The 24,814-nt window shown below is 41.9% G+C and overlaps 1 protein-coding gene across 2 annotated transcripts in view; it reads left to right on the top strand.

The window, feature by feature from the left end:
- The window catches only part of PTPN21 (protein tyrosine phosphatase non-receptor type 21), a 59,540-nt gene continuing 34,726 nt past the window's right edge, over positions 1-24,814 (top strand). For both annotated transcript variants that reach the window (XM_081937041.1, XM_081937042.1), the window contains exons 1-3: positions 1-96; positions 7,737-8,078; positions 23,316-23,485. In XM_081937041.1, the coding sequence (XP_081793167.1) occupies positions 7,899-8,078; positions 23,316-23,485 (350 nt within the window). In that variant the 5' untranslated portion in view covers positions 1-96; positions 7,737-7,898. The remainder of the gene's footprint in view (positions 97-7,736; positions 8,079-23,315; positions 23,486-24,814) is intronic.

The raw sequence follows: 24,814 nt of genomic DNA on the forward strand, positions 1-24,814 counted from the left end.
GGATTATCTCCTTGACATAATTAGGAGAGGGCGGGGAAGGAGGTTATTTCACAGTAAAATCAGTCTTGGATGGCAAAGTGGTTCGAAACATGCTCTGTAAGTAAATTAAACCTGCTTAACTTTTTTTCACTTACCTTTTTCTTTTTCCGCTCCCTGTTACTCCTTTTAATCTCTACCTGGTTGAGTCTGACTAAACGATGTAACATCTTTTCCAAAATAAGTTTGTCTCTTCATCTGCATAATATGCCTCACAAAAGACAGAAAAGAGATGAAGCATCTTTGTGTAGTAAACTAAACTGAGTTAGGTATGCAGAGATTTTCCTAGGCAGTTATAGTGCTTTGCATTCCCAGTGGTCTCTTATTAATTCTAATGCTAAGCACCAGTGAGAGGAGGAAAACTAATCTTCAGTGTTTTTTATAGGGTGCATATGATTTGTGGATTAAGATGGTTTGAGACCATCTTCCATATAGGCACATCCCATTCTTAACAAAATAACATTAACATTTTCTCTTCTTCTTTTGCTTTAAATGTATTGTAGTGAAATGAACATTTAAATAATTATGTCCTTTATTTTTGAAAGAAAAATATGTAAACTGAAGAAAGGAGATTTATCATTTTTCTGTTCATTTTTGATACTTCCCACTTGTCTTATTATTGTATAGAATCCTTATGCATTCCAATCTGAAAATAAGTTATATGGGAAATATTGCTGGTTACACTTTGCATATTTTAAAAATTGGATAAAATAGATTCTTGTGAAGAGTTCTAAGACTGCTATGATTTCAACATACATTTCATTGGATTTACTAGTCTGTGTATCCTGACTATGCAGAATGGAGAGTATTTGTAATAGGCGAATATGGTGAGGTCTAACATGACAGCAGCTGGTAGCAGAAAATAACAGCTGCTAAACAAAACTGGTTGTGCTGTGTTAGCAAGAATTGTGCTTGGCTAGCTTGGAAACTTGTTGAATAGGATTGAAGCATGATACTTTCTCCACCCATCCGCTGGCATTTTCTAATTGACTTGCTGTAATATGACTGCATTCTCTGTGGCTCATTTTTGGAAAGTTACAAAGATTAGAAAGATACATTTTAAAATGTTCCGGTCCTCTGATTTTTCTGAAGTGTAAAAATAGGATTCATTATCAGGAAAATTAACATTTAAATTTTTTTAAGTCAAATGTTGATATGTTCATACAAAAACATTAGTCTAATAAAGAATGAATCCAATAGAAAATGAAACATGGCACACAATCCAGCCACAAGTAAGTGTTGTATGGCAATTCATTGAATTCAGTGAAAGAGCAGTGAAGACTGATCTTGTCCATACTCATTCAGAAATGAGTCCCATTAATTTAAAATAGATCTTAGTATCATATTAAACATGGCTACAACTATAGGCTTAAGCATGTGCTTAATGTTTCTAGATGAGAACATTAGAGTTGGAATATGTAATATGGTATAAGGAATAATTGAAGAAACCGTAGAATTTCATGCATTAATAATTGTATCTGTGGTTAGAGAAGTGTGGTGAAATGTCAAACTTCAAGCATATTTCTAAGACAGCTTATTCAATATATAATTAAAACTTGTATATTGCAATATGGTACTTGCATCTATGCAGAATATATAGTTTGTGCTGTACTGAGGTTGAAAATGAATATGATGGGGAATGACAGAAGTTTATAAAAGATGAACATGGTGTGGTTTTTAATGTAGTAATAGGAACAGAGTTGGAGGACTATCATTTATACATTCAATTGTAATACTTCTAAAGTCAGTATTGGAGCTTCTGATAGTTGGCTGTGCTGTGGATTATTCTGGAATGGATCCATGCCTTTGCTCATATTGAATAAGAAGTAAACAGAGATACAAATTGTAAAAAGTTATTAAAATTTCTTTTAATGAGATAAAAAATGTAACTTTCCCTCATAATAGCATTAGTAGTGTTCACAAAGGATTGAGATTCAGCAGTGTAGTAGCAAACTGTCTTCAACAGACTACAGTAAACAAACAAGTTGGACTGCTCAATGAGACCTAGATAATTCCATGAATGCAACTGAAAAAAGTTCATCATGACCTGTTAATCAGGTGTGAGATTCATCCTGATGATGTCCTTGAAGTACTCATGAGCAGTCCAACTTGTTTGTTGTCTGAAGACGTTTCAACTTAAAGTATATTTTCTACTTGATTCTCTTTTTAAATTAAAAAAAAAAACTTTCTCTCATGAATACTATAAGGAAAGGTGTGATAGTTGCAAATGTGTTCCATGGTTGAAAGCACTAAATTTCACTTCCTTAAAATAATCTTGCTCTATAATAGTCATAAATATAGATGCCTTTGATTGAATGAGTTGTGAATTACGGAAGTAACATGTTACTACTTCATGAATAAAATACAATTTCTATATTATGATTTCAGATTTAGCATAACATTAATAGTTAAGGTTCATATATCACACTAGGTATTATATAACTTATTTATATCACCAGAACAGTAATATAACATATGTATGTAATATAATGTAATTACAACCCATTAACCTGAACAGTTTAGCATAGAGGTGCACAATTGGGCCCTCCCAAAAGCTTGGATATGACACACACAGGGATCTCTCTTATGTTAGGAGTAAAAATGAACATACATTGGATAATAATAACATTTACCTATTTTAATAAAGATTCAAGTATAATCAATATTATTAATAAATACATAATGCAATTAAATATACATTTAATTTAATTTTGTCCATCAGTACTTTTGAGAGTATGGCCTCTGACATAGCATCAAATATCTGGCCTACAAAAGGTTGGACCTTTGTGTGTACGCACATTATATAAAGATTATACATAAAAAACACGTTGCATCTAATGGGACTAAGGTAAGATACCTTCTCAGTAGTGGCCCCTGCCCTTTGCAACACCCTTCTACCTCAGAATCAGAAAACCCCGAGCCTTCCAATAAGCCTTGAAGACCTGGCTTGTCCCACAAGTATTAGGTAATACGTGGTTGAACCTCACAAAAATTGTTTGTTGGATGTGAGGGAGGTATTGCTTTATGGAAATATTTTTTGGTTTTTATGTGCTATCTTGTGTGTGTAGTCTTATAGTTTATAATAAACATGTTATGGCTTAGTGATTCTTCTGAGTGCAGTCAATTCCTTATTGAAGACATTATATTTTGCATAGAATTATCTATGAACCACATTGAACCATGTCCTAGTGTGAATATTCTTTACGTTGTAATCTCAAGGAACATGCAGAATTAATGGTGTATTCTTCTGTGTAGTTTCATTATTGAAATATGTGCAACATGTTCATCTATTGCCGATATTGCTATGATTTTCATAATAGATTGGTGCTAGTAAAGATTTATAATAAATCTTTCTAATACAAGATTTCCCTGGTGTTTATTTATTACTGAAGCTCTCTATGCAGTTTACAATAATACACACTCAAAATAAAAAACATATGCAAATAAAAATAGAAGTAAAACCATCATACTAAGGCCATGGAAAGGCAGTTGTCAAAATCTGAAGCAATATAAATATGATTAAAAGGCTTGGAAAAATGAAAATGTATTCAGTTGAAAAGACTACTAATGTGGGCACTAATCAAACTTCTTTGGGGAAAGTATTCCATAAATAGGGTGACATCACAAAAATGCTTTCTTTGGTAGAAGCTCATCTCACTTTCCTTGGTGGTGGTATATGAAAAAAGACCTCATTAGAAGATCTTAAGGTTCAGTTAGCCACATATGGGAGAAAGTGCTCCTTCGGATACTCTAGTCTTAAGCCTTTTATGGTTTTAAAGATGAAAAACAGCATTGAATTGGGCTCAGAACAAACTGGCAAGTAGCATAGATGGCGAAGTACTGGCATAATAGATGCATATCACCCAATCTCATTGAGCACGTAAGCTGCTCTATTTTGAACCAAGTTTCTGGAGAATATTCAAAAGCAGCCTCTTTTAATGCATTGTAATAATTCAGTTGAGGAATTAAACATGAATAACTGTTGCAAGACCATCCTTTTCCAGGTAAGAGAAGAGCTAGAAAGATTAGTGGCCTGGAGGCTAAAACATATGCAGAATGGTTGCAGGAATTAGGAATGTTTGTTTAATGAAAAGAAGGGACTAGCAGTTTTCCAATATCTAAGGGGTTGCCGCAAAGAAGAGAGGGTCAACCTATTTTCCAAAGCGCTTGAAGGCAGAAAAAGAAGCAACAGATGAAAAGTAATCAAGAAGAGAACAACCTAGAAATAAAAAGAAATTTCCTGACAAAGCAATTAATCAATGGAAGAGCTTGCCTTCAGAAGTTGTGGATGCTCCATCACTGGAGATTTTTAAGAAGACTATGGACAACCACTTGTCTGACATGGTATAGGGTCTCTTAAGATACAATAAAGCTCCCAAACTTTATTCTACTTATTTTTGCTTACCTAGTTAAGAAACTGGGCTTTCTTGATAGTGACCTTACTAAACTTCAGCTAAATATATTTTTCTTGATTGATTTAAACAATTCATATAGTTGCCCATTTCACAGTGACTCTGAATGGTAAAAACAAAATAAGAACACAACATAAAATCTATACCCAGAATAAACAGTGTGTAAGGACTAAAAACATTCCATGTCTAGTCCAAAGACTGGAACTCACAAATTCTAAACCCTGCTTAATCTTCCAATCCAAAACCTGAGACAACAATTAGGTCTCTAGTGCCTTATGAAAGACCAACAGGGTCAAGACGATTCTCAATATCTAATAGTTCAAAGGGCAGGTGCTATGGCACAGAAAACACGATTCCCAGGCCTCATAATATGTCACTGCTGAATAGACGAGCTCTGGAGCATTCCCACTTTGCTAGTTTTGGTGGTATGAGCAGAGATAATTGAAACAAGCAGTCCCACAAATAATGTGGTCCTCTCCTCTGTAGGGCTTTATGGATGATCATCAGCTCCTAAAACTGCACCCAGAAGCCTTCTGGGAGCCACTGCAGCTCAGAGAACAGAGTAGTACATGAGAATATTGTGAAACTCCCAAAACTGTCTGCCTTACTGCATTTTGGACTAGTTGTACATTCCATATTCTCTTCAAGGACAAGTCAGTGTAGAGTGTATAATCCAACCTCCAAACCCAGAAAACAGCACAACTGTTGCTCAAGAAGAACTTATTTTTCAGTAGGAGCTGTAGGTCCAGAAAGTCTCAAAAATTGCTCATCCAGATCCCCACGGCCTCCAGACATCAGGAAAAGAAACTTAACAACATTATTTGGCTGATTCAAGGCAGATATGCATAATGGTGATGCCTGGCCCAGTGTCTAAAGGTGACTTCACTCAATGGTTTCATGTAGACATTTTAAAAAAAAGTAGAGAGAGGATAAAGCCGTAAGAAACCCCATGAAGCAGAGTCTTAGGTTCAGCCTTTCTGTATCCTTTCCCATCCTTATAACTGGAACGGCCCTGGGGAAATGAGGAAACCATTATAATACTGTACCTCTTATAGGAAATACAGGCACTTCCTGATCATTCAAACTGATTGCAGATTTCTTTGCCCTGGTGAAAATCTTCTGAAAACCAGAGAATGTTGATAAGTATCATGGTCTCTTTTTCACCATAATCGATAATGTGTTTATATTGGAGAAGAAGGTTGAGTAACTGTAAACCTAGGACAGAATGTTCAAATCTATTCCACTTTCTATTGAGAGAAAGAATCATTGAAACAATGTAATTGTTTGAAATTTTGAAGGCATGCCTTTTTAGTGGCCTCTGCTGAAGATCCCTGCTTTTTGGAACAATATCCTGATACAGGTGGCTGCAATAGCTGAATAAGCCAAAATAAATTATAGCAAATTATAGTAATGGTCACCATTTTATTGTTTCAGCAGGTATCTTTTAACTACATGTTGCTTTTGTGTTTGCTGATTTTTGTATACCATCCAGAACCATGTTGAGTTGGGCAGACATATAAAAGGCTCTAAATAAATAAATTAATTTACCATCAGGAAATATTTATAGAAATAATAAATGTCCTTAGAAGTTGGGATCGATGGGAGTTTCCATTTAGCCTACTTCATCAAATACATTTTGGTTTATTTCTTGCTTTTTAAACCAAATGTATATTACATATACAGTGCATAAAATACAGGCAAGAATGGACAGATCTCCTTCCTTCCAAAGCACAGGGCTTTCCAGAATGATTTTGAAAGTTGTCACATGATCACGTTATACTGTATGAAATCATTCTTATAATACTTCAGAAGTATGGCCTATATGTTATGTGCAGGTAAGGACAATAGGAACTGGGTAGTAATATAGTGAGACCATTGGAAGTATGCAAAGTTGAGGCATCAGTCCAGCTGGGTTTTTTTGAAGTTTTTGAGAGAATGGCTTATTTTCTTGCATTTGTTTTCTTGGTCTGTGAACCTGAATAAGTTTTACACAGTATTTATTTTGTTCGTCAACTGAAAATATATAGGAAATTTTATCACCATTTCTCTAATACATTGGGATATGAATTTGGAAGCTTCATGAAGTCGATAACCCACAATACTATATTAAATGCTTTATACTAAGGTGTTTTATATGTCTGTTAAACAATCTGTGACCCATTGGATAATTCTTTCATAGATATTTCCTTACCTAAACAGAGAAATCGAATGACCACGCAAAAGGGAGTGTGAGTGTTAGCAATTATCACATTCCTGCTGGCTTCTACATTTTTATCACCTTCCTGCTGGCTTCTCCATTGATATTACTTGTGAGAAGTTGGCAGGGAGTATAAGAAATCAGACCTCCTCCTCATCCTTGATTGATCCAAAGTACTGTATGCCACTTTGCTGGGGAAACCATGAGAAAAACTACCCCTGCTCCCCAAATGGGTCTGTCCTCAAGGGCCCACCTCAGCCTATCTTGCCAGCAGCATCCAAATCATTTCCTTGTCCTTCCCTCATCATCCATTGCTATTAAAAGAGATTTCAAATTTCAATCTCAGTTCCAAAGCAACCAACCCCAACCAGCTGATTAAATGCACGGATTAGGTAGGCAGGAAAGAAGGCAGGGATGTAGCCCTCCCATCTTGCCTTATGCCACACAATCTATGGGTTTCTGAGAAATGTAGTCTATTGGCATTGTGGTGCTGAAGCAGCCACAACTTTTCCAAATTTCATTCCTGTAGGAGTCATAGATCCTGGCATTCTGTAAGTTAGTTCCTTTGAATTATCTTGCTTCAATAACTGTTGCCCTATAACTTCTGAATTTTTCCAGTTGAATGGTACAAACAGACTCAAAGTTTTAGTATTATATAAATAAACATGTACCGTAATTTCAGATTTGATTATCAAAATTGGTTATAAATTTGGTTATATAATGTATACATCTCTCAACTAATTATTAGAAAAATTAACATTATGTCCCAGAAAAAAATGTGAGAGACCTGTTAAGAACATGATGTGGGAAGAGCTCAGTTCAAATTTTATCTAAACTGTGAATTTATGATATGTGGTTTTACCTTTAATCTTTTTTCTTTTATTTGTTTGAAACGAATAACATTTCTTGTAAGGATGTTAGGGAAAGTTTATGGAGGTGTTAATTAAGTAGTTGGGGAATGTTAGATAAAAAGTAATTATACCATAGTGAATAATATGTGGCTGCTGTAAATTGGTCTTATAAGCTATTAAAATGTGAAAATACCTCCGAGTCTTGTTTTAATTAACTCAGTTTCTCCCCCTTCCTTTCAGAATTCTTGTGGATGTTTCCTTTATTCAGAATTTGGAAGAAAACCTGCCACTTTTTAATGGCTGCTGCCGCCGCTGCTGGATGATCATCTCAAACTCTTAATAGAAAAGAGAATATTTGCCTGATGGTTTTCTGTAGCTTTTTGTGAATGAGTGAAGGAAGAAATGCCTCTACCTTTTGGGCTGAAGTTGAAACGAACTCGACGCTATACAGTATCTAGCAAGAGCTGTTTGGTAGCCCGTATCCATCTACTTAACAATGAGTTTGTGGAGTTCACGCTATCGGTGGAAAGCACTGGGCAGGAAAGTCTGGAGGCTGTGGCACAGAGACTTGAACTTCGAGAGGTAGGAAATGTCGCTGTTGGCATCTCCCATCTTGAAATATAAGAGGATTAAAAACTAATTGTAGTAGGTCATATTTAGTTGTACATTTATACAATACAATACAATACAATACAATACAATAGTAGAGTTGGAAGGGACCTTGGAGGCCTTCTAGTCCAACCCCCTGCCTAGGCAGGAAACCCTATACCGTTTCAGACAAATGGCTATCCAACATCTTCTTAAAGACTTCCAGTGTTGGGGCATTCACAACTTCTGGAGGCAAGCTGTTCCACTGATTAATTGTTCTAACTGTCAGGAAGTTTCTCCTCAGTTCTAAGTTGCTTCTCTCCTTGATTAGTTTCCACCCATTGCTTCTTGTTCTACCCTCAGGTGCCTTGGAGAATAGTTTGATTCCCTCTTCTTTGTGGCAACCCCTGAGATATTGGAACACTGCTATCATGTCTCCCCTAGTCCTTCTTTCTCTTAAGCTAGACATACCCAGTTCCTGCAACCGTTCTTCATATCTTTTAGTCTCCAGTCCCCTAATCATCTTTGTTGCTCTTCTTTGTTTACTCTGTTACTATTATTATTGTCTGCTGCCTACAATATGTAGTTATTCAAGTGTATTGAACAAACAGCAGTCTTGTTACCTGTCACACAATTATTTTTGACTGAAAGTAGCAGGAATTTGAATCTGATATTTTATATAGAAAACAAAACAGGTGTTCCGTCAGTGATGTAGAGTTCCTCCATCATCTTTCTGCATAAATGGCTTCCACAGCATTAATATTTGGTTTTGATATTGTTCGCTGCCCAGAGTCAATTGGATTGAGATGGGCAGCTATATAAATTGAATAAATAAATAAAGCATTCACATAAACAAAATTGGATTGTGCAAATTAAAAAATATCTCTACAAGGGTGCCTGCATGTAGCATATAGCAAAAGCTGTAAAGAATCTTCACTAAGAACAGATTGTGCTATAAATACGTACCTGATTTATAAATACCTATATTTAGATTGCCTGCAGTAGTAAGGTTACAGTCTAGGAACAGACAATATGAAAAACAACCAGGGAAATAGAAACAAACATATTCTTATCTCTAGCAACAGAAATTTCATTGAATTAATGCCTAGAGACATTACCTGTGTAGTAATTATAATATACTGTATATCTATCAAGATTCTGCTTCATATTTAAACTCTCCAATGAATGTTGCTGACATGGTTGTTTGTATTGTCCTGAGTTCATTAAAAAGCCTAGTTATTATCAGTACATAATTATTATCTACAATTTGACAAAATGTTGCACTAGTATCCAATTAGTATCCCATTCAGTTTTCCAACCAATAAGTCAGCTATATTTTTTTCAGCATATTCAACTCCCATTCTGAACAGATTACAGACTGATGTTGATAACACCAAATGCGTTCAATACAACAGGTGTGGCTCATTAGCTTTATTTGCCTCTGAACATTTTTTATTTTTATAAGAGTAAATATTAGAGTTATCTCTCTCTTGTTTTCCAGTAAATTATTTTTCGTTAGCTAATTAGCTAATTTAGGACATATCTGAGTTTGATGTTCATTTCTTGGATAATAAAGTAGAAGCCTGGATGACTTTCAATTCTTTACATTAAGAACGGGACTTTTCATTGTTCCTTCATTCTTAGATTATCCAGGAGGAAATTATGCTGACTCAAAAATAAAAAGGCTCATTTAGGTCTCTTTATAAGGCTGAGCAGGAGTTCCTTGGTATGGCACAAGAATTTTGTTACAAACTAATCCGTGGGACCGGATCAACTGTATATGGGAAAATAAATACTATTGATCTCCAGACAGGAAGCTTTCCCTGCATAGAAATGTTTTCCATTCTGGAAAAAATGAATCTTAGGCAACCTTGCTCAATACATGGTGAAATTGGAGGGCAATCTGAATCAGTGATGGATTGCAGGCAGTATGCCCCAGTATGGACGTACCGGTGCCTGTCCGGAGCACCGGGTACCGTTCTGGTATGGTGTTCTGGAGGGCCCACCCACACGCCTGCGCTCGTTACCTGTCTTTAAACTCTTTGGCGCTTCCGTGCACACTCACAGCACATACAGCCCCTCTGCGATGCTCTGCCAAGCAGCTGGAGTGTCACGGAGGCTCACGGAGGCGTCGCTGGATGGTAAGACGCATGTGTGCGCTGCGCGTGTGTGCACGTTCATGTGGACGACGGCAGGCCCACACCAGTACGGTTGCAACGTATCTGGAACCCACCACTGATCTGAATCTACTGTAGAAGTTATCCATATTTTCCATTGGACAGGTTAATAATTCTTTACTTTCCTCTGGTTTTTTTCCCAAGCAGCTCAGTTCAGCATTCATGATTGTTAGATAGCTCTGCTGTATCAGAAAAATATAACAACATCGGGCTAAAAGATAGTGCTAGGCCATTGTGAGTTATTGTTTTAGTGGGGATTTGAATTTGAACCTCACAAATTCTAGTACAATAGTTGCTATATTCCTTTCCTCCCCGACATACAACCGGGGATTCCCCCTGTTGACAGCTAGCAACAGCCATGCCGCGCCTTAGCCAATCAGGCGCGGCTTGGCTGAAGGCGGGCTGTTCTGCGTCCCTGATTGGTCTCTCTGTCTGACAGCTCTTCGTATAAATAGCTGTCAGACAGAAGAACGCTGATTCTCTCCTGTTGTTGCAGTTACTTTGAATAAAATTGTGTTGGATGTTCCTCAGAGTCTCTAGCCTCATCTTTCCCCACTCTTCTTCACTGGCGACGAAGGTGGGATCTTCCTGAGGCGACGAACCTGATGGAACCCGACCTCCTCGCACTGCCGCTTGAGTTCTAGCTCCCCGAGCCGCACGACTTCAAGCCGCTATGTCATCGCTTCCACCGTTCGCTCCTTTCGGAACCGACGGAGAGGGATGGACTGGTTTTTTAGAGCGCTTCGAGTGCTTCCTGCGAGCCAACGGAAAACGGGGTATTCCGATGGAGGAGAAATGCAGCTTCTTCCTCAGTAGCTGCGGAACCCCTATGTTCAACGCCGCCTGGGCGTTGGCAGCCCCTTTACCAGTCCACGATCTCGACTGGGATACGCTAATGGCCAAGCTGAAGGGGCATTACGCCCCAACCCCTTCAAAGATTGCCCGGCGGTACGCATTCCGCCAGTGCATCCAGAAGCCGCACGAAGATGTCAGCCAGTTCCTCCAGTCCTTGCGGACCACGGCCATACCATGCGAGTTCCTGGACTTGGAGGACAATCTGGTGGAACAATTCGTCAGCGGGGTCAAGGACCTCCGGCTGAAGAGGCGCCTCCTGGCTCGGCCAGAAATCACCCTGGCCGAGGCGGTCGCTGAGGCACGGGCAGTGGAGTTGTCCGAGCAATCCACCGCTGAAATGGACCGCCACCAGCTACCATCTCTTCCAGCACGCACTTGCCTCATAGATCAACTGGCGCCATTGCCCAGCCCGTCCGAAGAAGAGGAAGAGCTAGTGGCCCGTCTGGCGGAGCTGCAGAGACGCCGCAATCCGAGACCTGCGAGCCGGACTGTGACGGCCTGCCTAGGCTGCGGGGGCAGCCACGACCGGGCAACCTGCCCGTTCCGGGCGTCCATCTGCCGCCGGTGCTCAAAAAAGGGGCACCTGGCCCAAGTTTGCCGGGCTGTGCTACCACCACCACCACTCCAAGGAGCCACGGGCCAGCAGATGACAGCAGGACCGCAGCAGCCCCGCCGCCAGCCGCGCACGAGAGCCAGCTGCTACGCCGTGGAGGCAGGCCCAGCAGCCGCCCCTGCTGAGGCGATCTACCAGGCCTCCACAGGTGCGGACAGAATCAAGGCGTCAGTCCTCATTGAGGGCGCGCCTTGTGTGATGGAGGTGGACTCCGGCTTGTCCCGCTCCATAATTGCCTGGGCTGACTTTAACAAACTTTGCCCCGGCGTCCAAAAACGCCAATTGACTGCCAGCCCCGTGGCCCTAAGGGACTATCAGGGGTCACTTATCCCAACCCTGGGCTGCTATACGGTTAGGGTTGAATACGGGGGGTTTTCGGGTTGCCTGCCAGTCCTGGTCGTCGAGAAGCCCCTCCCCGCATTGCTGGGGCTGGATTGGTTCCCCGCCCTTGGTCTCTCTGTGCAGGGGGTGCACTCCATATCAGACACGCCCCCTGACGTAGCCGCTGTCATCTCCGCCTACGCGGACGTCTTTGATGGCCAGCTGGGGCTGTATAAGGGCACCCCCATCTCCCTTAACTTAGATCCCCAGGTTGCTCCCATTAGACTGAAGGCCCGCAGGGTGCCTTTTGCCTTAAGGGCCAAAGTTGATGAGGAGATTGACCGTTTGCTGGCGCAGGGCGTATTGGAGCCTGTTGACTACTCACGTTGGGAGACCCCAATAGTGGTCCCCGTGAAGGCCGACGGCTCCATACGCCTGTGCGCCGATTTTAAATCCACCATCAATTTGGCCCTTCAGGCAAACCCCTATCCAGTCCCTGTCGTACAGCACCTGCTCCACTCCCTGGGGCAGGGCTGTATTTTCGCAAAACTGGATATGGCGCAGGCCTACCAGCAGCTCCCGGTGGATGACGAAGCGGCGGCTGCGCAGACTATCGTCACCCACCGAGGGGCTTTCCGTTGCCGCCGCCTCCAATTCGGCGTTTCCGTGGCCCCGGGGATCTTCCAGAGCCTCATGGAGCGATTGCTCCATGGGCTCCCTGGCATTGTACCCTATTTCGACGATGTCCTGATCGCTGCGTCCAGCCGCTCAGGACTCCTCGAAATATTGGGGAAGGTCCTCGACCGTTTTAGGGGCGTGGGTCTCAAATTAAAGTGCAGCAAATGCTCATTTGCTGTGCCTAAAGTGGACTTCCTAGGCTTCTCCATAGACGCCAATGGAATCCACCCCACCCCTGCTAAAGTCGCAGCCATTAAGAACGCCCCCACCCCCGCCTCTAAGGCGGAGCTGCAGTCGTTCTTAGGGCTTTTAAATTTCTACGCGCCATTTTTGCCGCACAAGGCGTCACTAGCCGAGCCGCTGCATCGGTTGCTCGACCGATCTGCGGCCGGCGCTGGGGCAGCCGCAAAGCGCATGCGTTCGCGGCTGTCAAAGACATGCTGACGTCAGAGGCAGTCCTAGTCCAATATAGTGACAGGATGCCCCTGACTCTAGCGTGTGACGCCTCCCCCGTGGGTTTGGGGGCTGTCCTGAGCCATGTCCTCCCCAACGGCTCGGAAGCCCCCATAGCTTTTTATTCCCGGACACTCTCTCCAGCGGAGAGAAACTACAGCCAGATCGACAAGGAGGCTCTGGCTGCCGTGTCCGGGGTTAAAAAGTTCCACGAGTACCTCTACGGGCGGCATTTCACGCTCTTCACTGACCACAAGCCGCTCCTTGGGCTTCTGGCCGGTGACCGTCCGACCCCTCCCATCCTGTCACCCCGGATGACGCGCTGGGTGGAGTTCCTAGCGGCATACTCGTATGCCCTGGTCTACCGCCCTGGCAAGCAGCTGGGGCACGCTGATGCCCTCAGCCGCTGCCCCTTGCCCGTCTCCGATCCGCAGACAGTGCCTTGCCTGTCTATTTTGGCCATTGCAGACCTCGCCTTGCCGCTCTCCGCGGGCGATGTGGTGGCAGCATCTCTGGCCGACCCCACCCTCTCCCAGGTGATGACCTGGGTTCTGCGGGGATGGCCTGGGGGGCCGGTGTCGGACGACCACCGCCCCTACAAGGCCAGGCAGCTGGAGCTGTCCCTCCACAGTGGGTGCCTCCTGTGGGGGGACAGGGTGATCATTCCACCCACCCTGTGCGAACAGGTGCTGTCTCGCCTCCATGAGGGCCACCCTGGCATAGCGCGCATGAAGGCGCTGGCACGCAGCTATGTTTGGTGGCCCCGTCTGGACGACGAGATAGCTACCTGGGTAGCCAGGTGCTCGACCTGCCAGGCCTCCCGTCCAGCGCCTCCGGCGGCTCCGCCGCGGGAGTGGGAGATTCCTCGCGGCCCATGGTCATGCCTACACCTGGATTACGCTGGGCCCTTCCACGGCCAGGTTTTCCTGGTCGTGGTGGACGCTTACTCGCGCTGGGTGGAGCTCATTCTCATGACCTCCACCACAGCCGAGGCCACTGTCCGAGCATTAACGCGCCTGTTTGCCACCCACGGCTTGCCAGACGTCGTTGTGTCGGACAATGGGCCCCAGTTTGCGTCCACCGTGTTCCAGGAATTCCTGGCCTCCCAGGGCATCCGGCACGCCCCGGTCGCCCCCTATCATCCGGCCAGCAATGGCCGGGCGGAACGCGCTGTCCGCTCGGCTAAGGACGCCCTTGGACGAATGGACAAGGGCGACTGGCCCACGAGGGTGGCTGCTTACCTCCTGGTTCAGCATTCCACCCCGTGCCCATTGTCAGGAAAAACCCCTGCTGAGCTGCTGATGGGCCGGCGCCTGCGGACCACCTTAGATAGGTTGCACCCAACCTATTCTGAGGCTCAGCCGAGCAACCTGGGGCCCCCTCCCCGATCCTTCCTTGAGGGCGATCCAGTCTGGGCAAGGGCCTACTCAGGGGATCTTAAGTGGGTGCCTGCCACCGTCACTTCTGTAACCGGCCCCTGCTCTTACAGGGTCCGGACCGCCGACGGTGCAGACTGGCGCCGCCACGTGGATCAGTTAAGGCGTCGCCAACCTTCGGATCCACACAACAACCCTGCAGGGTCGGCCTCTGCCATTCCACTGCAGGCCCCGGGGTTGACGCCGCAACCAATTCCTCCACCGTGGCCGTTGCCCGTGCCGCAAGATGTACCAACAGCGACTGGGCCTGGCGCCTTCCGCCTTCCACAGCCTTCCAGCGTTCCAGCCCCCGTTGGGCTACCAGTTCCATCATTGCACCCCGCTATGGCCTTCCCTCAATCAGGCCAGCCTCACCCTAACAATCATTCAAAATTCCCTGACTCAAACCCGTCAGCGGCCGCGCCACCCCGGCCCTGCCTACCAGCTCCTGAGTCTCCGCCTCCGCCTCCGTCCGAGATAGGCCTTCAAGATGGCGCCCGGAGCTCCACTCCCTTCAGGGAGGAGCTCCCACGGACACCACCTCCTCCTCCGATGGTCTGCCCAGTTCTGAGGCGTTCTGGGCGTGTCCGTCGCCGCCCTGCCTATCTTAGCGACTACGCATGCTCCGCTGTCACGCATGCGTCCTCGCTAGGGGGGAAGGAGTGCTATATTCCTTTCCTCCCCGACATACGACCGGGGATTCCCCCTGTTGACAGCTAACAACAGCCATGCCGCGCCTTAGCCAATCAGGTGCGGCTTGGCTGAAGGCGGGCTGTTCTGCGTCCCTGATTGGTCTCTCTGTCTGATAGCTCTTCGTATAAATAGCTGTCAGACAGAAGAACGCTGATTCTCTCCTGTATTGTTGTTGCAGTTACTTTGAATAAAATTGTGTTGGATGTTCCTCAGAGTCTCTAGCCTCATCTTTCCCCACTCTTCTTCAATAGTCTTAATTGTTACCCTGTTAAAAACCAGATTATGGTTTTAAAACCAGACTACAACATTTTAAAGGATTCCCATCCTTCACCTCAGTAAGCATTCTTGCAGAGATTGTTTTGGAAACAAAGTATGGACAGGCAAGGGAAATAGGCACCATGCAAATGTGTAAGCAACATTCCTCAGAATATTCATTGTAAATATGTCTGTCATCTAACCAAGTTCATTTTAACAAGCTTTCAGTTTTAAATCACTCTCCTCCACTACATTTGAAAAACATTTTGATCATCTTCCAAGTCTTGGATGTTTCTGAAGAAAACTTTCCAAATCAGTATCTCTACACTAAACTCTTGTGTCTGTAACCCTTAACTAGATGAAACTATATACCATAGATCAGTGATAGCGAACCTTTTTTGGCTCATGTGCCATAAGTGAGGGGAGCACAGGGGGGTCGTGTGCAGGCGTGCTGCACCCATAATGCAATGTGCGACACCGCCCCAGTGCGCATGCGTGCACTACAGGCGTGACCCCCCCATTTTTGCATGCTTTTTTCGCCCTCCCCATGCTTTAGAGGCTTTATAGGAGCATGGGGAGGGCGAAAACATCCTCCCCCGATCCCCCGAAGGCCTTCCAGAAGCTTCATGAGCTTCCCTGAAGCCTCTGAAGCAGTCAAAACGACCCTCCGAGCAAGAAGGCTTCAGGGACCTTCAGGAGGCTTTCCTGAAGCCTCCGGAGCAGTTAAAACGACCCTCCGAGCAAACAGGAAGTCAATTCCCGAACTTCCGGTTTGCCCATAGGGCTGTTTTTTTGCACTCCGGAGGCTTCAGGGGGCTCTTTTCTCCCTCCCCAGGCTCCCATCTGTGGCACGCATGCCATAGGTTCGCCATCACTGCCATAGATCAACAATTCCTGAACCAAAGAATTTCAAATGGGCTTACAGAATTGTCCAAAATCTGGAACCCATGATTCCCGTAAAATTGAAATTTGGTACATTTTATAAAGCATTTTATGACATTAAATTATAATAAAACAATGTATGCTAATACAAAATGTCATTAAATATTTCCTGTGTACAACTCCTGATGATTGACTGTGCTATACAGTTCAGCATGTTTTACTTTCAAGGCAGATACATCTCTGAACATATTCCTGAATTCTTAAAACCTTTTCCAATGAAGGCAGTACATTAGAAGCTTTTGCCATTGTTGATGTCACTGTAAGGAAATGTCTCTGAAACAATGACCCACCAAGTCATGGGTTGTCTAGTTTTCTATTACAACCAGATATCTTGCCTGTTTGAGGGGTTTTGTTCTTAAATTATATTTTATTTCTACTTTATCCTAAGGAGCTTAGGAAAGCATACCTTTAAAATACAAGATAGATTAGCCTGAAGGAGAAACTTTGGCTTAAGGTCATTCAGTAAATTCCATGACTTAATAACTAGGTTTACACATTCTGTTAAGTATTGATCTGTTTGCAACATATACACTACATCAGTGACGTGCGGTGAGGTTTATGACTGGTGAGGCACTGACACAGTGCTGAGTTTCAAATATTTTTAGACTTGTGGACTTCAACTCCCAGAATTCCACAGCCAGGCATGCTCAGTTCCAATTTAAAGTGACAGCATTTGTTTTTCTCCTTTGCTCCTTCTTTCTTTTTCTTTTTCTTCTCCTTCTCCTCCTTCCTCCCTCTCTCCCTTCCTCCCCCTCTCTCAAACACACACACACACACACACACACACACACACACACACACACACAAGTTGGGTTGGACTATCTCTCCTACCCCTTCCCTCTCTCACTCACTCTCAAACAAACCCCCCCACACACAAAAGTTGGATTGGATATCTTTTCCAGTGGCTTGAAAGCAGCTCCTCTGCCACCACCCCCCATTCCCCTGCTGCCTTTCCCAAACACCTCCACCATTGCAAATGCAGCCTGCTGTCTGGATGGGAAATGCCTGGAACACAATAAAGCCCACCCACCACCTCCTGCTGGCAGGCTGGGGTGAGAGGAGAGGCAGAGAAGCCGGAGGGGAGCCTTCCAAAAGAAAGAGGCTGGGGGGAAGTGTGTGTACTACAGCATGGCTCTTTGCCTGGCTTCCTGCCTCCTCCTGTGGTCTTCTCAGTGCTCGCTTGTGCTCTCCCTCCCCAAGTGTAGTTTGATTGCAGGTGGAGCCACGTTGCCTTTTCAAACTTGTAATCAGTGAAGCTGGGCTAGATTTTTATATAGTTTTATCCAGCTGTGTGTGTGTGAGAGAGAGAAATGAATGGGGGCCTGGGGAGGAAGTCACTACACTTGGGGAGGGAGAGCACCAGTGAGGTTAAGCAGAGTCATCCACGGTGAGGCAGCAACTAGCTCAGCTTTTTCCTTTTACTTTTTTTTTTCATGATGAGAGTGGTGAGGCTGTGCCTCACTTGCCTCACCTGACTGCACGTCACTGCACTACATAGCTTCACACATAGTACTGTTTCTTAAACCATCATTGACAACTGCTGCTGGATTAACATATCACTTTATGACAAACGGGAAGACACTATACTTAGGAGCCACCCTTGGAAGATGCATAGAAAACGGAAGACAGTAGTGGCATGGATAATGTCCTTGGAATGAACATTGAAATACTAAGTAAGCAGGGAAGGCTACAAACAGGACAAGTTGTCCAGTGGCTTCTCTTTCTTTCAGGTTGCAGCCTAACTAAGGAAGTCAAGATGACATCAACGATGATCCCTTCCAAAATCTTACTCTTTAATTCCAGAACGCCAACTGATAGAAGGATTATTATCTATGATTTAAACCTTGATGAAAACAGCTGAACTTAAGACCTGACTGACAGAAAGAGTGAAAGTTCACCCTTCCCATCTTTGTCTACTTGAGCTATTCTTTTATACAAAAGACCAATAATGAAAGATAGAAGGATAGCTGTGGAGGTCTACATTAGTGTTTCTCAACCTCAGCAATTTTGTAGATGTGTAGACTTCACCTCCCAGAATTGACCAATTGGTGGATTCTGGGAATTTAATCCACATATCTTAAAAGTTGCTGAGGTTGAAAAAAAATGGTCTACAAACATTCTATCTCACTGACAAAATGCTTGACATTCTGCCATTTTTCTGCCATTTCATGCATGCTAATGGGTTTGGATATAGATTCTGTTAGTGAAAAATCCCAAGCATTTTGTGATAGTATTCATGCAAGCTGATCTTGTTTAGCTTACAACTAAAATATTGTATTCTCTGACTGGAAGAGAGTTTACTGTTCTACTTTGAATAGTTGCACTTTATATTCCGTATCCCCACCTTTTTTTAAAAAACAAAAATATAATATGTTACAAAGATAGTCCTCAACTTATGACCGAATGATTGTTTGGAGTCACGATGGCCTTAGTTTTGTGGTCCATAAAGGGCCATCAAGGAAAGGAAAGGAAAGCCTTTTCTGTGGTAATACTAAGATACTGTACATTTATTTACCCAAACATTTGAAATGATTTTATAGCATTTGTCTGCAATTTATAGATTTTGTTACAACCCAGTTTGATGGAGGATTGTTTGTTTTATTTTGATTATAGTACTCATATCTTTGAATCCATTCCAATGACTGACATACTAGAAATGAAATAAGAAATATACGTAAATCATGTTTATCAGTAAAGAGGATATAATTTAAATCATGATTTATATGGGGATGTCGAGATGGTCTCTTGCCTTGGCACATAAATATATATAATATGAACTTGCAAATCTTAGTATTTCTAGGTACTGATTAAAATTTCGCTTCAAAACATAACATTTGAAATATGATCTAACACATTCTATTGTATGGTTATATCTCCTATTTCTAGATTTGTATTCTCTGTTTTGAACTTTGGTTCGAGTTAGTAAAAAAATAGGTCACAAATTAGTCAAGAAAATTCATTTTTTGTCTGTGTGGTTTATTTTATTACAAGTTTTATTTATTTTATTAGGAGATTTAAAAATATATTCTGGGAGCAGATATTTCTAGCAGGCCCAGTACCGTGGATTATTTATATCCCATGCTACATGTTTCTAATTAGTTGGAAAAGTTAATAGCCTTATAAGTAAGCTGAGTCCTGACATTTTTGAACTAATGGTTAAAGTAATTTGCATTATGCAATCATAGATGCTTGCTTCTAGAATACTAGGACTACAGTACATCACATGATAATCGGCACTGAAAGATAAACAGATTCCTGTGGTCATTTGAACTTAAAAGCTAGTTGTAGGAATTGGGGGTTTCCCCCCTTGCCTTGTCTTCGCTAATCCTCCTTCATCTGAGGCTGCTTGAGTCAATCCTCAGCAGCTGGTGTTTTGCATTACTTTTATGAAGCAATTTGTTATGTGGTTTCAGCTGTCTAGATGGGGTGAAAATATCTTAACCATACTTGGAAATATTTTATGTTCCCAGTTTCAAGAAACATAACTTAAAATATCCATCTAGTTCGAGTGTCTTAGTTATCAAGGTTCAATAAATCCATTGTAGCAGTCTTAATACCATTATCAAAGAATGAGTCGGTACAATATTGTGCTATATGTAAATATATACTGTATATTTATGTTGCTTATTTCCTACAATTATTACCTCTTAACATTTGTCCAGAACCTGGTGTCCATTTTTTATGTTTATGTGAAGTTTGCCTTGTCTGACAATTCAAAGCTACAGTAGTGCTGAAGAAATAACTCTTCAACCAGTCCTTGCTTTTATGACCATTGCAGGGTCCATCAATCACATTGCCATTCACATGCTTTGCAACCAGCATGCAATTTCACTGAGCAAAAATTGTAAGCTCAGACATGGTTCACTTAGTGATACTGATGATACTGCATATCATTTAGCTGAATTCAAAAGAGATGTAAGTGAAGTCAAATAGAGTGTAGAAAGTTACAGATTAAGTTGGGTTTGAAACTTTGCAGCATCACCATGTCCCAAAATGATGAAGGAATCCAAGTGAGAAGAAATGCACCTGTCCTCAGTAATTTTCAATCTGTATAGCAAATGAAACAATTATAGAATCCTGCCACCTAACAAAACAGGATCAGTTTGGTGTAATAGTTAAGGCATCATGCTAGAAACCAAGAGAGATAGAATTCTAGTTCTGCCTTAGGCATGGAACCAGCTGGGTAACCTTGGACCAGTCACTCTCTCTCAGCCCTAGGAAGCAGCCAATGGCAAACTACTTCTGAAATATTGTCAAGAAAACTATCGAGACTTTCCAGATAGTCGTCTAGAAGCAAAAACTGGCACAAAAAACAAACACTTTCCATTTGAACTGAAAAAAGCAACTAAATTCAGAACCATACCACCCAATGGAAAGGATCAGCCTGCCATTCTGTACAATTCCTGAAATTCAGGTTGTTCTTTCAAGATAGCTATTCTCCTCTCTTCTCCCTTCTCTTACCTTGGAACAATATCTGTTCTTTACAGCAACAGATATGTGAGATCCTGACCTGTCCAAGCAGAGTGGGAACAAACTGGCAGTGATTTGGTCCCACCTGTACATGCTATATAAGGTATTCTATATAATCCCTGCAGCATTGTGCCAGAGCCCTTCTATGGCATCTTCCTAACAGTGATCCAGCCATGAGCACAGTCAGCTTGGGCTTCCATGACTAGATCTCCATGGATCCACATTGAAGTCGTGTCAGATCAGTTTCCTATTCTGCCTGGAGAAATGCCTGTCTATGTTGATTGGGAGTAAATTCTGATAATGACCTTGTACTCCAAAATATTTTTGGCACCCCCCCGCCCCTTAAATCTGTTCATGAACATTGCCCACTAAAAATGTGTGTACAAGACAGATATAAACATAAGGCAGATATAAGCATCATTCCTTTTACCCACTTGACAGAGTAGTGATTGAAGTACAGCTCCTAGTACCTCCAGCTAGCCATTGCCAATTATGAGGAATGCTAAAGAATTTGTGAGAGATACTTCTCATACTGATAAAGAGTCTGCAGTATTAAAACAGGAAACACATGCTGACTTTCATGGAAGAGGCAAGTTTTCAGCCCACTGCATTGAAACAAACATGAAAAAATGAACAAGCACTTTTCCTGTTTCAACTGCCTTTATGTAAGTATCTCACGTGAAAGTAATCATTGGAATTTTTGGGTTATAATTTTTAACCTTCCTTCCAATCAACATATTTCACAGAACTCTGAGATTGTTTCTTGAATTAACTATTTTGAAGTAACCACGAAAAAAGTCTGACACAGTTATAGTTTCAGCATTAAGTAGAGAGCCATAAATCTTAATCCCTTCACTCTCATTACTGAACTACTTATGTCAATAGAACATTCTGAAGTTTTGCACACAGATCTTGATAACAAACTAGCTGTCAGTGTCATGAGGCAAGAAAATTTTTTCATATACTTCCTTTTTTGGAGGAGGAAGATTCATGTCAATTAGAGCACCTGAAGTTATATAATCATATTACTGGCAATGAGGTGGTGATTTACATGAGGTAATTGTTTACATAGCTGTGGTATGATTTTGCCCATTTTAGGTTTGGTTAAATTGTGAATTCATTTCAACAGGACTTAAGTATACTGGTTGGTGAAGTTCCATATGCAAAATATTCATTAACTTTATAGATTAGCTGAATGCTAAGAAGCATGCCTATTTTTCAAAATATTATATACATTTATTCTTGGTTTTGAAAGACCTAGAACTAAGAAGAAGTTTTATGACGGAACAATTAATGACTTGCCTCAAGAAAATATAGGTGCTCCAATAGTGGTGGCAGCTTTGAAGAAGAGATTGGACAACCAATTGTCTGAAGTAGTATAGGGTTGATTTCTCCTGATTAAGGTGATTTCTCCTGATTAAGAAGGTTGGACTAGAAGACCTCCATGGTCCCTTCTAACTCTGTTATCCTGTTATTTTGAAATATTTCCTTAAGGAATAAATAACATTGTACTACTAGCTTTTCCACGTTTTTTCCTGTGTTCATGTATTTTGCTTGTTCAATCCATTCTTAAGCATTCCCACCACCAGTATTCTTAGACTAAACATCTATGTCATTTGTTGAGCAGATAAGAAAAATTGCAATTAATGGAAGATAATTATGTAAAAATATGTCTACAGTTGATTTACTTCCTGGAAATTGAATGAAGAGTAACTTGTTAAAATTAAGAAATTCACATTCACATTTCTAAACCGCCCCCTCTCCCAAAAAGGGACTCGGGGCAACAGCATTATTCTTGAATGCTTAAAATATTTCTAGAGTTACGTCAGCTTTCTGTAGGACTGGTATATGTCTTCTGCTAATGTTAGCAGTTTGTTTAGACATGATTAAAATGTTATTGCCTTTTAATATACTTCACACTACAGGACTCTTAAATGCAATTAGAGCACCTGAAGCAAAACATACAATTGCAACTATGCATGTGTCCCGGAGAGAGCATATTTTATTCATGTGGAAACTCCTGATGAATTATCTAAGCATCCAAAATTGATACTTTTTCTTTTATAGTTCTACATTGCTATAGAGAGAAACGAATATGTACCATGTCTATTTTGTAAAGACAAGGATTTTTTTAAAGGGATTTTTTTCAAATAATAAAGATCTGTATTTGAGCTGATTTATTTTACATGATGAGCATGCTGCATATGTAAATATGAATGAAAGCTATACTTTATTCTATGCTGATTTCTTACACTTGTTTATTGTATATAAAGGATTAAAATGACAATTAATACTATTTGTGATATACTTTCTTTCATTTTTTTAAACATGTAACACGGTTCCTTTTCATATTTTTTAGATTACCTATTTTAGCCTTTGGTATTTCAACAAGCAGAACCAGCGCAGGTGGATAGATTTGGATAAGCCTCTCAAAAAGCAACTGGATAAATATGCACTGGAGCCAACTGTATTCTTTGGTGTGGTATTTTATGTGCCTTCTGTCTCTCAACTTCAGCAGGAAATTACCAGGTGAATCTTGTAAGCTTGCATAGAATAATTCTAAATATAAAGTAATTAAATTTTACATGACCCTATTGAATTTGATACCAATTGTTTCCATATATCTTTATTATGGATAGTCCTGGGTCTGAGCAAAAATCTTTCTGATTAATATATTATTTATTTCATGCAGAATGGATTTTAGCTCAGATAAGCACGAGTAGATTTCCTTTGGAAGGTAATAAAAGCTGTTACCCAACTAAGCTGCTGAGTGAAGTCTCAGATTTGATGTTGAAGTTCTTAGTTGCTTTTTGTCCTAGAAAATAGGAGAAAATACACTGGGATGGTACCGTTTGGGAAGCACTGGTTTACACTGCATGGGACAACGTAAGAATCCAGAGTCAGATTTACTTAGAAGTGTCAAATATTGAATGTGAACAAGCATTTGAATTTTTTTTTTATTTTGTTAAGTTTTGCATAACTGAACAGTATCAATTTCATGGATGCTCCTTGTATAAAAGGAGAAAGGGAGTTGATCTGAGTTAACAAAGAGTACTACGATTTAAAGTCTCTATTTCACAAGAATAGTCATCCATCATGTGATTTGATGTGCACACAGTTCACGCTAAAAAATCTTAGAAGTATGATTGAATTGAACCAATTGCCATGAAGAAGTGGGCTGCTATTCCTACTGATCAATGTGAGAGATGATCACTGTTTGTAGGAAATTATTTATATGCTACTAAAACATTTATGACTGTTTGTAACTTTCAATTGGGTGAAACACTGTAGCATCAGGCAGCAATGTTTGAATGAAGGTGTTTCAAATGGGCTAAATTACAGAATGTTTAAAAAATCTGGGACCCATTATTCCTGTGGAATTGAAATTTGGAAAAGTTGTGGCCTTTTTAGCACTTCCATGCCATAGTGTTATTTCCAGTGCTCCCTGCTAGCTTTTCAAAAGAAAGGCTTATGGTGAAGCTGGCAGGTAGTCTGAAGTCCCAGGCCAGCAGATAAGTAAGTGGCTGCTGCCAGGTGTGGAAGGGGCAGAGGTGGTATTCAGCAGGTTCTAACCAGTTCTGGAGAACCGGTAGCAGAATTTTTGAGTAAATACCATCTCTGACTGAGCCCGCCACCATCTTTTCTCTGCCTCCTAAGTCCCAGCTGATTGGGAGGAAATGGGGATTTTGCAGTAACCTTTGCCTGGAGTGGGGAAGGAATGGAGATCCTTCCCCTACCAGCCCACAAATGTCACGGCCACAAAGCCATGTCATGCCCACAAAGCCATGCCACGCCCACAAAGTCATGCCCACAGAACCGGTAGTAAAAAAATTGGAATCCCAGCACTGGGAAAAGAAT

This window comes from Natrix helvetica, assembly GCF_964273705.1.
Source record: "Natrix helvetica genome assembly, chromosome: 1".
Lineage (NCBI taxonomy): Eukaryota > Metazoa > Chordata > Lepidosauria > Squamata > Natricidae > Natrix > Natrix helvetica.